The sequence below is a fragment of the Dasypus novemcinctus genome, chromosome 5, assembly GCF_030445035.2.
Source record: "Dasypus novemcinctus isolate mDasNov1 chromosome 5, mDasNov1.1.hap2, whole genome shotgun sequence".
In the NCBI taxonomy this organism is placed as follows: domain Eukaryota; kingdom Metazoa; phylum Chordata; class Mammalia; order Cingulata; family Dasypodidae; genus Dasypus; species Dasypus novemcinctus.
The window spans coordinates 121,437,852-121,452,908 of NC_080677.1; the positions used below are offsets into that span (position 1 = coordinate 121,437,852).

The 15,057-nt window shown below is 34.7% G+C and overlaps 1 protein-coding gene across 3 annotated transcripts; it reads left to right on the forward strand.

The window, feature by feature from the left end:
* Window positions 1–1,440: 1,440 nt before the first annotated feature.
* Window positions 1,441–14,834, forward strand: SSBP1 (single stranded DNA binding protein 1). 3 transcript variants are annotated; one of them, XM_004458476.5, is made up of 7 exons: window positions 1,441–1,546; window positions 2,109–2,170; window positions 5,823–5,883; window positions 7,109–7,249; window positions 7,465–7,552; window positions 9,699–9,787; window positions 12,806–14,834. In XM_004458476.5, the coding sequence occupies exons 2-7, from the start codon at window positions 2,147–2,149 to the stop codon at window positions 12,847–12,849; spliced, it is 447 nt and encodes a 148-aa protein (XP_004458533.1). In that variant the 5' UTR covers window positions 1,441–1,546; window positions 2,109–2,146; the 3' UTR covers window positions 12,850–14,834. The 3 variants fall into 3 exon arrangements, with proteins under 3 accessions (XP_004458533.1, XP_012380598.1, XP_012380599.1); XM_012525144.4 differs by having other exon boundaries at window positions 1,450–1,515; XM_012525145.3 differs by having other exon boundaries at window positions 1,538–1,689.
* The last annotated feature ends 223 nt before the right edge of the window (window positions 14,835–15,057 follow it).

Sequence of the window (15,057 nt, forward strand, 5' to 3'; positions counted from 1 at the left end):
ACCATGAAACATTATGCTAATAGTATTAAGAATTAAATATATTTTGTAAACTCATGTTAATAATTAGAATATAAGTCACCATAAAAAAGACTGAAGTTAGAGAATGGAAAGCTGAGGTTTAACCTGTGCATAATTGGTAAAAAGTTTTTTTGCAAATCTTTGGTAATGAATAGAGATGGGGAAAGGACATCATTGTATTTGAAACTAGTAGTGCTATTGTATGGTTAGGACAGTGGTGGAAAGGGAATGTCTAAGGTCCTGGATATCACTAAAAGGAAAGCTAGAAACTGTAACATGGGACTGCACATGACAGTAAAACTTCATGCCAAACACAAATATGAGTGACATTGCCTATATAAGAGAGTTTTTACAAAATATAAATACAAATATATTGTATTATTATTCACCTGTATAACTGATTTTTAAAATGATATGGACAGAGAAAAATGTTACAGAATAATTCTTCATTTGCATTAAAAAACATTATGTTAAGTGAAATAAAAAAATAAAACAAAATACATGCTTGCACTGTATTGTAGATCTGGTGATGGGTGATGGTAATAGTAGCAAAACATTATGAATGTAATTAATACCACTGAATTGTATGTTTGAAAGTGGTTAAAATTTTAAAGACAAGATTAGTATACTGAAGTTAATTAAAAATTAAGATCATTACTTGGACAAAAATATTTGTCAGGCATGGCAATTCTCTTAATTGGAAACAAGTAAATATATTTTGAAAATGTTATTCATAAGTGAATTTGGATTATAGTAGCAAAATAATATTAATAAATTCTATTTTGGGTATAAATAAAATATTAAACTTAACATGTTTTAATACATCTCCTTTCCAAAATTTTAATGTTTCAATTAATGTTAAAAATCATTTAAAAGTAATAAAAACATGTATATATGGAGGCACATTTGTCATTGTGTCTCAGGTGCCAACGAGGCACCTACCCAGTTTTTATTTAAAATTTTAATAAATTTTTTGGCATTAATTTTGATTTTAATTTTAATTTTTAAGAGGTATCTGAGACTGAACCCGGAACCTCGAACATGCGCAGCAGGAGCTCATCCCTGAGCTACATCCGCTCTGAATTTTGACTTTTAAAAAAATATTGCATTAAAATTCCTTTAAATTTTGCACTCCTAGCCCTTTCGGGACTCCCAGTTCTTTTTCTAGTTTTCTTAACGGTTTTGGAAGCCTGGACCACTCAGGTTTTCCCCAGGTGCGGAGCTATCCTTTGTTTCGCCTATCTCACTCCTAGCGCCAGGCTAGGAACCTCATCAAATAATTTCATTTGCTTTATAACTTGAAACCACATCAATTTACCACCTAGCGGCGAATACCCATCAGTTCCCGGAACTCCTGAGTTAAAGGAACGTGTTTCCCATGGTACTGCCCGGAAGCTTCTCTACGATGCACGCCGCGTACTTCCTTGCGCGAGTCCTGCCTTGTTGGTGCACCCGGAACTATTTCCTGGCCTGGTGACTATTCCGCCCGAGCGTGAGGTGAGGCTGGACGGAAGGGCGCGAGTCTGCGGTGAGTGCGTACAGGCATGTGTCGGTCGCGAGGTTTTGTGGTGTCTGTGGCTGGCTGGTCTGTCTTCACTCGTGCGGAGGACTACGCATTTCCCTCTACCTCCCACCCTCCTTGAGTTGTTGGCTGGAAGCGCCACTTCATTGGTATTTGCTAACGAGTTAGAAGTAGTCATTTTTGCAGGAACAAATGTCAGATATTGAGCGTTTCGTAAGTGTTTGAAACTGTTGTAGGAGCTTGGGATATGACACGGAATAAAGCAGACAAAATCTCTGTCCAAAGGGGGCTCGCATTATAATGAAAGTTGAGAAGACATGGATTAGCAGTGGGAATATCTGACTCAATTGTTTCCATGGGTTGGAGGAGTAGGGAGCTAAATGGGATCTAAATTCTCACAAAATAGTGTACAAGTGAGAGTTTATTTTTTTCTGGAGGGGGAGGGGGTTCTCGTCAAAGGTGCAAGGATGTTGATGGTTTCGTGTTTAACCGCATAAAAACCAGGAATTTAGGACTAGTAAACTTGTACTCTTGCTTTTTTAATTTGACTTTTTTTTTTCCCCTTCAGGAAACTTGTAAATTGTAAGAAAAGAAAATATAGAAGCCATGTTTCGAAGACCTGTATTACAGGTAGTCACGTTTCCATGTTAGTGCTGGGATCTGTTATTATCGATTATAGTGATTTCTTCAGGATTATTCTGCAGGTGCAAAAGACCTTTGAGCATACCCACCCACTTGATGTGTATTAATTTGACATGTGAGGTTGGGAATGGATTTTGCCTGTGTAAATAATGTTCTTTAAAAACACACAAAAACGCTTAAAGTTTGTTCACATATATAATAGGAGTCATTACTTTTTAAAAGATGTGTGTTACTTGGATTTAGATTAGAGAGCCCTTAAGGTCTTTTTTCTATAGGGAGCGTGGGCTTCCTCAGCTGTACCCCCTATGCCACTCCATTCCACCCCTCATCTTCCTACTTTCAGGAGAGCAGCTGAAGTCAGTCATCACCATAGATTCAGTATGTCCAAAAAGGAATTTCTTTTCATTCCCCCCCATCTGGCTGCTTATTTATTCAGTCACCCTAGCCAGCCTTGAATCATCCTAGGCTACTCTTTTTCTTCACTTACTACATTTGGGCATCAACTCCTTTAGCTTCTACCCACCTTTTTTTTTTTTAATCAATTTTATTGAAACATTCACATACCATACAGTTCATCTAAAGTGTACAATCAGTGGCATTTGGTATAATAACAGAATTGTGCAATCATCACTTAAATCAATATTTATTTCCATTACTCCAAAGAAAAAAATAAAAAACAAGAACAAGCAGACAAAAGGAACATGCACAAAAAACCTTACCCCTTAGTAGTCATCTCTCAGTCCTTCCCCTGCCTTACATAATTCTTAATCTACTTCGCTCTCTAATTTGTATTTACATTTTTAATAGATGGAGTCAAACAATATGTAGTATTTTATTTCTAGTTTTCTTTCCCCTGGCATGTTACCTTTTTTTTCCCCACCATTGATGAAAGAGTAGTAATATATTACTATACACTACTGTCTGTCCATGGTTTATTTCAGTTGTATTTTTGCCTAAATAGCACTTTGGTATTAACCTCTTGTAACATTAATGTACATTTGTTCTAAACACATTTTGACATCTCTTTCCCATTTCCCATTCTGTTAAGACTAACCAAGAATCAATTCCTCTGTGAAATCGTTGCTCATGACTCCCTTCCCATTATAGATTGACACTCTATTCTTGTGTCCACAGTTTATTCTGTACATAACTTTTTAACATACTTTTTTTGTTTTGAAATATGAGGTATGGAAAAGTTACTACTGTGTACTGTAGTAAATAATCTTTTAAATAAAATATAACAGGGTAATTTAAAAAATTCCCAAGTTAAATAATCCTTTCCTTATTTCTGCTTCTCCTCCAGGTCTTGATTTTTGTGTGAGATGTATTGTTGTCCTATATGATATATAAGCTTTGGCTCACCTGAGCACTCAAATTTAGTACTTTTCTACAATTGTGACAAAGCTATTAGTTAGCAGTTAGATTTTGTAGTATGTTGTAACCCATATCTTTATTTTCTTACCCACCCTCTGCTGCAAATCTTAGGGAAAGGATTCAATAGCCAACAACACTCCAGGTGTACGTTTGATTATTGGGCTTTTGCTTTTTATATTAACAGTACTCCCACATTAAACATGCGCCTGCTATTGTGACTAGCTCTTGTAATTCTGAATCCAGTGGTAATGCCTAGTGATGTGTACTCAGATCTTGGTTGTAGTCCTTGTTCGGAATGTTTTTAAGGAGCTTTATAGGGCAGTGGGAAAATCAACAGCTTTGGTGTCAAGATATCCCTGGGGCCTAGTCATGACCTTGCCCCTTATTTGTGGCAAAATCTTGGGCAAATTACTCAATCTCTCTGACCTTCAGTGTCCTTACCTCCAAAACGGGGATAATTTACTTTGTTTATAAATTTATTTTTAGGATTAACTGATAATAGGTCAAGCACTTAACTGGTATTTAGTAATGATAACTGTTATCATTAAGCACAGATATTATGTGGCACTGACTACCCTTCTCTGACAACCTTTCTTTGTACTTTATCAGAGAACCAAATTTATTTATTATGGATTAGTTTTCCATGATGTCTTAGTTTGCCAAAGGTTACCAGTGCAAAATTATCAGAAATGGGTTGGCTTTTATAATGGGAGATTGATTATGGTAAAAAGCTTATAGTTCTGAGAAATGTCCAAGTCAAGACACCGTTAGAGATGCTTTCTCACTGAAGTCAGCTACCAGTGATCCTGGCATCCTGTTACGAAGTGAGGCAAGATGGTAGCTGATCTCTTCTGAGGTCTCTGCCTTCCCCTCAAGGCTCACCATCTCCTGGAGTTCAGCTGTAGGCTCTCAGGCATATGAGTGTCTCTTTAACCTTGAGCTGCTCTGTGGATCCAGAGTCTTGGAGGCTTTGTGCTTCAGCTTTGGCTGCTAGGGATCCTTGAGTCCTCTCTCACATGGCAGGGTCAAAATGTCAGCTCTTATTTCTTTGTGTCTCTTCTCTGTATCTCTGTTTATGTGAGACCCCAGTAAGAAGGCAGAGACCCAGTCTGAGTCAACTCCTCAAAAGCAATCTGATGAAGATCTCTTAACTGAGTCTAATGCAGTCAGAGGGTCTCATACCCATGGGAATGGATTAGTTCAAAGACAGGTTTTTTTTTTTTATTCTCAAATTCAAACTGTCACATAGGGTCTGCTGAAAGCATGAATTTTAACAAATATTTATAGAACTCACACTGAGCTAGCCTACTACATAAGCCATTTAATTCTTTAAATAGCCTTGTATCTGTCATCCTTCTGCTCATTTTTTAATGGGTCACTTTAGGCCAACCATATTTGTGGAATCTCCTAATTCCTTCTGAGTTCTGAAGATATAATAAAAGGAGAGCAGTTTTATAGTTTCTATAAGTTTTATCCATAGGGAATCTGACTTTGTTATTTGTATCTATTGCTATATTGAAAGTAATTGATGTAATGTGTTTAAGGAATGCGTTGTTTCATTGGAGTTTAACTGCATCGTTCACCAAACTATCCTTTATGCCTGAGAGTGAAGCTTTAGAATCAACATTGTCTTTATTTCATCACATCCTGATTGCTCTTTATGTTGCTAGTGAATCTGTTTATTAAGATACTAATTATAAAGCACTGATTTCTTTCCAGTCTCCTTCGGTTTAATGACTGACTAAATCTGTATGTGCTTGAGTTAAATATAGGTTAACTGATTTCTAAAGTCTACTAAAACCAAAATATAGTAATGATAATGCCATTATTTACAGTTCAAAAAAATAAAAGATCTGTTTTATTACACACATATACACACCTTTTACTTCCTTGTGTGTTTCCTGTTAATGAAAGCTGATTTTTTTTCTACTTAGCAGTGGTTCTTGGTATAGGTTGGGTTTCCAATTACTGTCCTCTCTACAGTGTGTTACCATTTTGATTTCACCTTTTGTATGCAAACACAAAAGAACTATAATCAGGAAGATTGCCACAAAGGAAATAGAAGAGTCTATAAATTAACTTTTTGAGGCATGCTCTCTGGTACCTCCTCCTTTGTACTTTTGGGTTTTTGATGATTGGTCTTTCTGGTGCTATATGTTGGGAGAACATGGAAAAAGCATCTCTTCTCTTGTGAATGTTTGCTATAGGGGTTACTGGTGACTCCATGTGAGTTCATAAAAGATTAAAGCCATTTGTTCCACTTTAGGTACTTCATCAGTTTGTAAGACATGAGTCCGAAGTTGCTAGCAGTTTGGTTCTTGAAAGATGTAAGTAGCTTGAAAAATTTCCAAGTTTAAAATATGTTATTTATAGTAATATGGTAATATTCTCAAATGTGACACAGAAAAAGTATACTTATTGGGTTATTGGGTTATAATCTGTTATTCAGGTTGTAGGAAGCTGGTATAAATTGGACCCTTGTTTCTTTTTCAGTTGTTACTCTGCTTGTCACTTTTCTACCATAAGAAATCCCTGGAGGGAGAGAATGTAGCTAAGAGGTTGAGTGCCTGCTTCCCACATATGAAGTTTGGGTTTGATCTCTGGTACTTCCTAAAAACAAACAATAAAACAAAACAGAGACAAAACCAACTCAGGGGAGCCAGTGTAGCTTAGTGGTAGAGTGCCAGCCTTTCACATACAAGGTCCCAGATTCAGTCCCCAGCCCGGGGTACCTCAAAAAAAAAAAAAAAAAAAAAAAATCCCTTGAATCCTATTTGGTTATCTAAGTTTTCTAAGGTTATATTCTATTGGGCCAAGATAGTGAAAGTTTGTGAAAGCTGTTTCACACAGAAATTATCCTTTGTAATTATAAAGATTTTCAGTTTTCAGATTTGTTCTATTTTAAAAATTATTATTATATATGATTTTTATTGTTTACTGAAATCCACTTAGAAATATGGGGGGAGAGGGTGCCAGAAGCCAGTGACTATAACCCTTACTTCTTTTGTTTTGTTTTGCTTTGCTTTGTTTGTTTGTTTTTTTGAGGTACTGGGGCTGGGATTGAACCTGGACCTTTTATAGGAAGTCCATGCTCAACTACTGAACCACATAGGCTACACTGAGTTGGGATTTTTGTTGGTTTTTTTTTTTTTTTAAAGGAGCACCGGGAATGGAACCTGGTACCTCTCATGTGGGAAGCAGGCATTCACCCTCTTGAGCCATATCCCCTCTCAGATTTGTTCTTTTAACCACACAGGTTTTTTGTTTTTGTTTTTTCTAAGTATTTTAAAATAGAATTTAAGATAAAATACTTACAGATTTTTTTTGTGGGACTGCTTTCTTATGAATAATTTCTTGCCAACATTCCCTTTCCCTCCCAGCCTCCTTTTATCCTAACCTTTTAACTTATTTTCTGGTATGTCAGAACTTTGGTTTTGCTTAATGCAGAAATTAATATTGGAGTGGTATTTGTAGTTATTCTTCTTTTGCATGTTTTTCAAAATCTCAGATTTTGGGCTCTTAACTTTGTTTTATCTCCACATTACATTTCAGCTCTAAATCGTGTGCAGTTACTTGGGCGAGTGGGTCAGGATCCTGTCATGAGACAGGTGGAAGGAAAAAATCCAGTCACAATATTTTCTCTAGCAACAAATGAGATGTGGCGATCAGGGGAAAGTGAAGATTACCAAATGGGTGAGTGTTAAAGACTGAGATTTTAATTTTATCAGTGATAAATGAGCATTTTTTGTAAATTGTCTAATCAGAGATAAGCTGTTCTTTTAGAAAGGGTCTTTTATTCTGTACTGTTTTCTTAGAAATTGTGGCACTGGCTTTGCTAGGCATGTAGTCTTTGGCATTTGTTTTGATTGCTGGCATTTGTAACGATGTTTCCTTTTCTTGTGATTTAGGTGATGTTAGTCAAAAAACAACATGGCACAGAATATCAGTATTCCGGCCAGGCCTCAGAGATGTAGCATATCAATATGTGAAAAAGGGGTAAGTTGAGGAAGGAAGGATCTGAAGGTGAATGTTTTAAAGAACTGATAACAAATGTTCTCATGTCAAGGAATGTGGGACTCCTTTACCTTTGAGTACTACTGGTTCTATATTCAAGAGATATTTAATTAAGTGCTTAATGCTATATACAAGGCACACTACCATGTGCTGACTAATTCATCGGTGTGTAAAATGTTTCCATAGCCTTCTAAGAACTTATAAATTTCGTGCAAATAAGTGTATATATAAATGGAATCAAATGAGGCAGAAGAGAAGGCAAAATGATTAAGTACCATTTGAGAAAATGTATTAGACGACCAAAGGGGTACTGATGAGTAAACATATTAGTCTGCCAAAGGGGGTCCCAGAAATCTGTTGGCTTTTATAATGGGTATTTTTTGGGGGTAAAGCTTAGAGTTACAAGGCCTAAAGAGTCCAATTCAAAGTACCATAAGAGGTACTTTCTCACCGAAGTCATCTGCCAAGTGTTGAAGCAAGGTGGCAGCCAATCTCTGCCTGGTCTCTCCTTCCTTCTTCCTCTTAAGGCTCCTTGGTCCCAGTTTCTTTCCATCTCAACCGTAGGCTGGCATTGGGCTCATTTCTTTCTGGGCATTCTCAGCTGTTCTCTTCTCTTCATCTGCAGAGTATCAGGTGAATGGCTCATCTCTCCTTGGGTTTTAACTGTTTGAGTCTTCTCCTTTCTGTTACATGACAAAGTTCTCTCCTCTGGCATCTTTGGGGCTCTCTCTCTTTCCGTGTGTCTTCTTGAGTGTCTGTTTATATCAGCCCACCAATGGGGCGGGGACTCAACCCTGAGTCACGTTCTACTGACGTGGTCAAATTAAAGGCCCTAAATTGACTTTATTAAGTAACCATAAAACCTGAATTTAATACAATCAAAGGGTATCACACCCAGAGGAACAGGCAAGTTTAAAAACATAATCTTTCTCTTTTTTGGGATTCACAAAAATAATCTTAAACTGCCATGGTAAGCATATGTGCTGTTTTGGAGCTCCCATGCCACCATTGCTAGGAATCCTGAGGGTGGGTGTCTTGCCTCTTGGCATCCACATGATGTCTTTAGCAGAGGATCTGGTATGTTTGAAGCCTTAACACATCGAGTTATTTTGGTAATATTCACATTATATGCTTGGTAATTTTCTTTAGATTTAATGTTTCCTAGTTGGCATGCTTAGATTGATGACGTATAAAAAGTGTCTTTTCCAAACCCTCAGAAGGACAAAAGAGTGTATTTAATTCATAATTTATATGCTTATATACTTGTTTTGTAAAAAAATAATCAAAATATCTTGTGAAAAATAATTTTAGCAGTGACTAAACTTTCTATTTGCCTTCAATTGTTGTATACTTTTTCTTTTTGCATTGCCCTTTATTTGTATGTACCTGTGTATATATTTGTGTGTACTCACAGACACATGTAGGATATTTCAAGGACAATGTTTATGTACAAGTTGATGTACTCATTGATGAATTGTGTGTGTATGTTTCCTTTGGCACCTAATCATTCCAATGGTTTTGTCCACTTTCTGTATTGTATTTTTTTTTGCCTTTGTTGAAACTGGTACCATTATAGTCATTTTTACCCCCTCAAATCATATTTATGGTTGTCTTCTAGTTCCATATAGTGCAGATAGGAATTCACTCTGAGTGATAGATGAAGCTTAAAACCTGTATTTTGAATTCTCATAATCTCAGTTCCTTGAAAATAAGGCCATGAACCTCACTGTAAAAAGAAATCAATTAGCAAAAGCCAATAAGTCTATTACGGTGTCCAAAAAAATCGAAGGAAAATGATTCACTGGAAATTATTCCTAGATGTTTAAAGATTGCTGCTAGATTGACTATTAGGTTCCATCTTCATTGTCTTAAGGTGGTTTTTTTTTTTTTTAACTCACATAAGGACCACATAAGGACCACAGCCAGCTCAGGGATGAAAATATTGTCCTTTTTACATACATGTGTCAAGTCTGTTTTTACATTTTCTATACATTAATTCTTTAAGAAGTGGGAGCAAAGATATGGTTCTGTGTGATTATGTATTTCATCCTTACTCATCATCTCCCCTGATGTTTTTGTAAAGTATATTAGAATTCCCAGATTAAAAACTAAATTTTGTTTATGTCAGGTCTCGAATTTATGTGGAAGGAAAAGTAGACTATGGTGAATACACGGATAAAAATAATGTGAGACGACAGGCAACAACAATCATAGTTGGTAAGGAGCTTGTGATGATGGCTGATCTTTTCTTCTTTTCTTTAAAAACTTGGCTGCATTGTAAGTGACTTTAACTGGGGCTGTGCATACCAATATTTATGAGGTTGGAAGGCATCTAACCAGAAGAATTCTATCAGCTTGGTTTTTGGGTTTGCTAAGAATTTCTATATTTATCTATTCCTGTAGAATTACACTAATGATGAGACATTAGAAATCTGCACCTGTTTATTCAGAACCTCTTTGGTACTTAACGTGCTGATTGTGTGTGTGTGTATGTGTGTGGGGTAATTTCTATAGTTCTCTGTAAACAAAAAGCAAAACTACCTAGAAAAGATGGATATGTAAAGCTTAAAGAAAGTTAAGAAGATATCCCTTAGAGCAGAATTTTCAAATCTTTCTGAAAATTCTATAATAGTTTTGAAAACATTATATTACTTTGGACATCTTTAAGTTGATAATTAAAACATTTTTCAATATAAAAGTATAATATCACTCTGAAATGTATTAATGGGATCTAAATATCTTTATGATTGGATACCATCATCTTTTAAAGAATTTATGAATATATGAATCCTTTTTTTAACGTTTGGATATTCATTTTTCTTATAACTTGTTTTTCCATTCAAGTTGCTCCTCACAAATCTGCATTAATATAATATATTGTATAGTTGGGAGTCTTTTATTATTCATGCTATTATATTTATCCATAACAAAAATGCAGACATAAACAGAAATTTTAAAATATAATAAAAAAATTCCTATGACAGTATGACTCTAAATATTATTTTTATCTTTGATTGGGTTATCATTATTATTGTTTTTGGTGCACAGTTGACCAAAGCAATATATTAAATATTTTGATATAAAGGATAAAAAACAAAATTTTACTGGAAATGTATCTTAATGAGATGGATGATACCTATTTCACTTCTTGGATAAATTACTAGAATAAGACAGTGTTAAGGCTCAATTCTTTTCTTTGATTTGTTAGTTTTTATGGTATAAATAGTGAGAGAACTTGATTTTATAAATAAGTATATGGGGAGTAGAAGAAAATTTATTTTAGCAATGTCTCAGTGTATATAAACTTCAGAGATATGCCGCCCAAATTGGGTAGTGATATATCATTCAAAAGCTACTTTTTTATTATGGAAAATGTCAAACATACAAAAAGAGAGAAAATAATAAAATTATCTTCCATGATTTAGCTTCAGTTATCACTTGATGGGCAATACTATTTCATTTATGTCCCCACTCTTCTACTTGGAATATTTTGAAGCAGTATGTTATTTGACGCATTATATTATTTCATCTATAAATATTTCAGTAAATATCTCAGAGTTACAATGCATAACTACAATTCTCTTATCACATGTAATATTAAGGAATTATCATTAACTGTTTGCCTGATATCAGTGTTCAAACTTCCTTGATTGCTTCATAAATGCAAGTTCATACATTACATTATTTTGGTTTATTTGCAAAATTTCTTTTAAAAATTTGTTGATTCTTTATCATTCTCTTTTCTTTCTCTAGAGTTTAACTACTATACTGAATTGATAAATTATAATTTGTTATAGATAAATATTAAAATATATTTTCTTACTGTTAGGTTTCTTTGAAAGAATATTGAAACTAACATAGGTATCTCCCTTATTAGACCTTAGACTAGATTCTTTCTGACAATTTTGCTTTTGTAATTCTTGAGTGTCTTTAAAATATGTCATTTGCTTTTCACCCTATTCTTCCTTTGAATCCTATGTCTACTTGTTCAAAAGTTTTTTCTAGACCTCTAGGTAAAGAACTACAGATGTGATTTCAGCTGTGGAAAATCAAGTTTTCCAATAAAATAGTGGTTTCCAGATCTGTATTGGTTATTCATTTGTATATAAAGCATTTAACACTGTCATGTTTCACTATAAACCAAACGTGTTGGCCGAGTTTGGAGTTGGTTGTTAAGAACCAAGCCTAAAAGACACATTTCAGATTATCTGCCATTTTGATTTTTTCCTGTCACAGGTTTTCATGCATAGGTGATCAAGCAATTACTATAGGTTTAAAAATGAATAGATCTTCAGTAGCATTTGAATTGAAGAAAATAGAGTTTAATTTTGTTGACCTATTTTCTAGGCCTTAATTTTTTTTCTAGGGATCATATCTGTAAATTAAAAGCATCCACCAGTAGATGGCACTCTTGCTATGCTACCTAGTGATGCCCGCTTAATCTTTTCTGAAGTAACTTTTCTATACCAAAATATTCTTTTTGGTATTCAGTAATTATATAATAATCACTTTTTGAATAATTTTAAAGTTATAAGAATCTAGATCTTTTGGAGATATAATATATAGGAAATACTCTTCCTTTGCTCATCCTCAACTGAACTCCCTCTGGGACAACATTTTTAAGAGTGTGTATGATGTTCTAGGATGAAGATGCTTGTTTTATAATATTGATTGGTAAGAATTTTCCCAAGAGGAAGTATATAATAGTCACTCTTTTAAAATCTAAAAGTAAAATTTTTTCTTTACAAGTTTTTAAACTTATGTAAATACATAAATGAAATAGATTGTCATTGATAACATGGCCATATGTTATCCATATCTCTGGAGTGTGGAGTGATGTGTTTTGGCCTCTTCTATGTGAGGGTGTGCTGCCTAGTATAATGTCCTCTATTTGAGCATTACAAGCATCCAAATTTGTGACAAGTTCTTTTCCAGGAAGGTGTTGCAGAGAAGACTTTATCTTAACTTTCTTAGGGAAAGTAAGAAATATCCCACCTCTTCTAATAAGGTCTGAATTGTCAGCCAAACAGCTGTAGCCCAACTTTTAGTTCTGTTTTTGCCTACCATATATAATCTCTCATGAACATAACAAGAGTTATTTAATATTTTTAGAATTTGTTTCTGTAAAATCCATTTGGTGATTAGCATTATAATATGTTTGTATTACAGAAGAAAGCGTAAACGAAATGGAGAAAAAGTTCTGAAAATAATATTTATACTTTGGCTTCTTTACAGATAACATCATATTTTTGAGTGATCAGATAAAAGAGAAGGCATAGAATGGATGATTCTTCTTTGGCTGTTGATTGGTACAGTCTCATTTCCAAATCATGTATAGTCTTTATAATTTCTATGGACAAGAATTAAAGTATTCTTTTACATAAAATGACTGATAATATTTTCCCTGATTATTGCTACCTTCCCCCCCCCCCAATTTGGTATATAAACATTGGTAGTGCATATCTATTATGGTATTTGTTATTCTTTAAGGAATGGTTTCTAAGTACAAATCTGCAAAAGAGTGAACTTTTAGGTTCACCCATCTGTCATAAAAGAGAAATATTCTTTGAAAGGCACCTTGGGTTTTTTGCATACTTGTCTTATGGTATATTCATTCAAGCATTCAGTATTTATTGAGTACTACTGTATGTCAGGCAGTTAGTAATGCCACTGTGGAAACTTTGCTTTTTTTGTTTGCTTTATTAGACTAAAGGTGGGGATTGCATCTTCTCTGTGTCCTTGGCACCCTAGCCAGTGCATGGCACAGAAAAGACACTCAATAAATGTTGACAGGTGAATGATCCCAATGGGATATTAAAATTAAGCCCAAATTGAAGGGGTTGCTGAATAGTGGTTAGTGTCTAACTTAAAAGATTTCAAGACTAATCTATTTTCTAAACATTTTGTGTTTTTAGACAATTTCGTTAGCAGCATTTATGAAACAGTTTACCAGCAGTAAAGACTGAATTATAGCTAGGAATGAAATAGTTCATCTCTAGGTGATAACACTGGGGGTTCTGTTCCACTATTCTCTGTCTTAATAAGCCCCTATTCTCTTATTTATTTTTTAAGGTATTTCTTGCACCCTTGAGCAGTTTTAAGTACTTACAGTGCAGTTTCGTTAAGGAAAAGTGGGGCTTCTTAACTTTATCCTCTCCTTGCCCAGGAACGGTAGAAAATTGCAGCTTCCTATTTTCAGCCAACTCCCCCCCTTGATTATAGCAGCAGGCTTGATTATAGCAGCATATTAATTCTGCTTTCTAAATTCACACAATAAAACTGCCTGGTGATATAGTCTGCACTCCATTATGCCATATTCTGTACCTTAAGCAAAAATTGTAAAGTTGATAAAATTTGTCTTTTGGGCAAACTTAATAAAATGTATCTTTTGGGTAACTCTTTATTTCTTCCTTCAGCAAAGCTGCTTTTATACTTTCTAAAAGTTGTAAGAAATTATGGAGACTAGTATCCTGTTTAAACAGTGTGATAAATTTGAGCTTTGGGAAAATGAGATGGTGAACAAAACATAATGACAAACCCCAAATAATTTCTGAGTCCAGGGTACAGGTCCAGAAAACTGAGTCCTGCAGAATCACGTAAGCCAAGGATCTCTTCTCCAAATTCTCCCATTGGATGTTGCCTTTTATTTCTACATCCATGAAAGGCTATAAGGCTTAGAGAACATTACATAAGTATTGACTCTTCAGTGTGTATATGGTATTGGCAGACCTAGTGGCTCAAACTCAGGTCAAACCCAGCATAAACTCTGCCCTCCTCTCCTAGGCAGTTCCATTTAGTGAAATCTTTCTACTGCTCCCAAGCTGATCTAGGCACAAAGTAGACTTGTGGAATTTGACAACAGTGAGAGACTGTAGGGGTTTTCTAGTCTCAAGTATTCCATTCTATACTTCCCTTTTTTATGTTGTGGTATCAGGGAACAAACCTTGAAAAAACTGCCCTATGATTTTGATTTGGAGTGTCCATGTTAAATGGCAAAATGAGTATGATAGAAAAATAGAAAAATATTTAATAGCATGTGTGGTGTCATCTCGTTTTCGAAAATGAAGTGATATAAGTATATGCTTAGAAAAGTATGTAAGAAGGATAAATCTCAAAATGCTGTGATTATTTCTAGATAGTGCGATTATCGATGATACACCTTAATTATTTACACTTCTGTATATTTTACTTTTTTCTTAGCATTAAACATGTATTACTTTTATAATAAAAAATGAATAAAGCTGTTTTCATTTTGGGGAAAAAATCGTTCCATTATTTCTAAGCCAGGCGTACTCTGCTCATTAATCTTCAGCCAGTACTCCCTCATGTATTGAAAGTGATTAAGCTAATCTTTTGTGTATTTTTTTCCAGTCATCTGCATCTTAGGATCTCATGCTTGGGCATTTTGTTTACCTCTTACTACAAATACACCACTCAGAATGACAGACTTTCAGGACCAACCCATATTAGAGTCACTGTTTGCTACA